This window comes from Babylonia areolata, chromosome 4 (genome assembly GCF_041734735.1).
Source record: "Babylonia areolata isolate BAREFJ2019XMU chromosome 4, ASM4173473v1, whole genome shotgun sequence".
In the NCBI taxonomy this organism is placed as follows: Eukaryota; Metazoa; Mollusca; class Gastropoda; order Neogastropoda; family Buccinidae; genus Babylonia; species Babylonia areolata.
The window spans coordinates 42,156,158-42,158,657 of NC_134879.1; the positions used below are offsets into that span (position 1 = coordinate 42,156,158).

Consider the following 2,500-nt stretch of genomic DNA (forward strand, 5'->3'; position numbering starts at 1 on the left):
ATTCGAACCAGCGCGCTCAGATTCTCTTGCTTCCTAGGCGGACGCGTTACCTCTAGGCCATCACACCAAAGAAAGAAATAACAGGCAGGCCAGAAATCCACCCAGGCCACACAAATCCACCCCCATTAACTCACTCAGTACGGCCAGTCCTTTCTTCTCCTCTTCACAGACCCCTGGGATGTCCAGTGGGTGTGTGAATGACCCAACCTTTAGCTTCCGTCGTCAGAATTGTGGTATTCTTTGTCAAAATTCACCTCTTCAGTATAAGAGCCTTCCGCTTGCAATATTTTGATGATGGTAATTGGGGTGAAACGCTGTTAACGTCGTCTCTTTCGCCGTTCGTATGGAGAGAGTTAAGAAGAGATCCATACCACGTGCATTTCGAACATCATGATGTATACAAACCATACCCCATCCCAGCTCCCAGAGTCAGTCTGATCTGATCTGATCTGAGAAGCCACCGTGCCACAGAAAGTTCTTGAACTGAGAGGGAAGACCTGCCAAGGATGGGGAGTACTACAAACACGGAATGAAAGAAAGAGAGGGGGGTAGAAAGAGGGAGGAGGGAGAGGGGGGGAGAGAGAGGGGGGAGGTAGAGGGAGAGAGACACAGAGAGAGGGAGAGACAAGAGAGAGAGAGGGGGGGGAGAGAGAGGGGGAGGGAGAGGGAGAGAGACACAGAGAGAGGGAAAAAGAGAGAGGGGGGAGGGAGAGGGAGAGACAGAGAGAGGTAGAGGGAGAGAGGGGAGGGAGAGAGACAGAGAGAGGGAGAGGAAGACAGAGAGAGACAGAGAGAGTGAGAAAGATAGTGAGAGAGGGAGAGTGAGTGAGAGAGGGGGGAGAGAGGGAGAGAGAGAGAGGGAGACAGAGAGAGACAGGCAGAGAGAGAGAGTGAGAGAGAGAGAGGGAGAGAGGGAGAGTGAGTGAGAGAGGAGGAGAGAGAGGGGGGAGAGAGGGAGAGAGACAGAGACAGAGAGAGGGAGAGAGGGGCGAGGGAGACAGAGGCAGACAGACAGAGAGAGAGAGGGATTCAGAGGGGGGAGGGAGACAGAGACAGACATACAGACACACAGAAAGAGAGAGTATACAGGAGAAGAAATGTGGATATTCCCCTTTTTGTTCTTTCGTCCAGGCCAGAGTGAACGAACAAAAGACAGAACACACACAAACAGATGGACAGACAGAAGGGAAACAAAGAAAGAAAGAAGGAAACAAAGACAGAAGGAGGAGGAGGAGGAGGAGTAGCCTCACCTGGTACCGCTGGGGATTCATCCATGCCCGGACGTTGTGCTCCAGGTAGGCCTGGGCCTGAGCCGCCAAGGGCAGAGCTGAGGTCGCCGGTCCCGTGTACCCCTGGCCCTTCCGCCCGTACCTGCACGAAGGAAAGTAATGATAGGAATCTTTTATAGCGCCCATCCACGGTCAGGGACCAAGCTCTAAGCGCTTTACAATCACGGGGTCATTTGCACAACAGGATGCCTACCTGGGAAGAGTCGACTGACAGCTTGCCAATGGGTGCTCATCATTCGTTTCCCTGTATCAATCAGATTTCAGACACACATGCAACATTTTATGAGTTAGGAGTATGACCGTTCGGTTTATTTACCCCGCCATGTAGGCAGCCTTACTCCGTTTTCAGGCGTGGGTGATGCTGGGTATGTTCTTATTTCCATAACCCACCGAACGCTGACAAGGATTACAGGGTCTTCAACGTGCGTGTTTCATCTTATCCGTCTGTATACACATGAAAGGGGTTGGGGCACAAGCAGGTCTGCACATAATCTATGTTGACTTGAAAGATCGGGAAAAAAAATCTCCACTCTTTACCCACCTGGCGCCGTTACCAAGATTCGAACCTGGGACCCTCAGACTGAAAGTCCAACGCTTTAACCACAAGAGTCTTTCTGTCCCATCATTTGCGCAGTTTCAGCCGCGTTCCTATCACGCCGCTCATTCCGAGTTCGTTGTGAACTATCGGCGTTAGGTCGCCAGGAAGCCACACACCAGAGGAGACCCTGCGATGCTGCTGAGTAACTTCGGTGGTGTTCAGCAGTGCCTGTTGTGATTTGACATACTGAGGACGCCACCTACTAAGCCCACTTCAGATGACAATGAAAGAATAAAAGGAATCAGGAGGCGTCACTGCGTTCGGGCAAATCCATGCGCGTTACGCTGCACCACATCTACTAGGCAGATGTCTGATCAGCAGCGTAACCCAACGCACTTGTCAGGCCTTGAGTGCATGTATACATACTTACGTACCTATGAGAGCGGAATTCCGCTACTGACGTTTGCCAGAAGACAATACCTTTGTTGCCGTGGGTTCTTTTCCAGAGCGCCAAGTAGGCGCTGCTGCACACGGCACCTTGCAGTAAGAAGCCACTTGGAAACACAGCAAGCTGTCCACAGCTCACCCCCATCCCCCCTCATACACACACACACACACACACACACACACACACGACACATGGTTTGGATTCAGACCCCCCACCCACCCATCC

At 52.0% G+C, this 2,500-nt stretch overlaps 1 protein-coding gene across 1 annotated transcript in view; it reads right to left on the minus strand.

Annotated features, from left to right (window-relative positions):
* Positions 1-2,500, minus strand: part of LOC143281188 (uncharacterized) — a 446,958-nt gene that overhangs the window by 378,511 nt on the left and 65,947 nt on the right. The window contains exon 6 of the mRNA XM_076586227.1: positions 1,251-1,371. Within this exon, the coding sequence (XP_076442342.1) occupies positions 1,251-1,371 (121 nt within the window). The remainder of the gene's footprint in view (positions 1-1,250; positions 1,372-2,500) is intronic.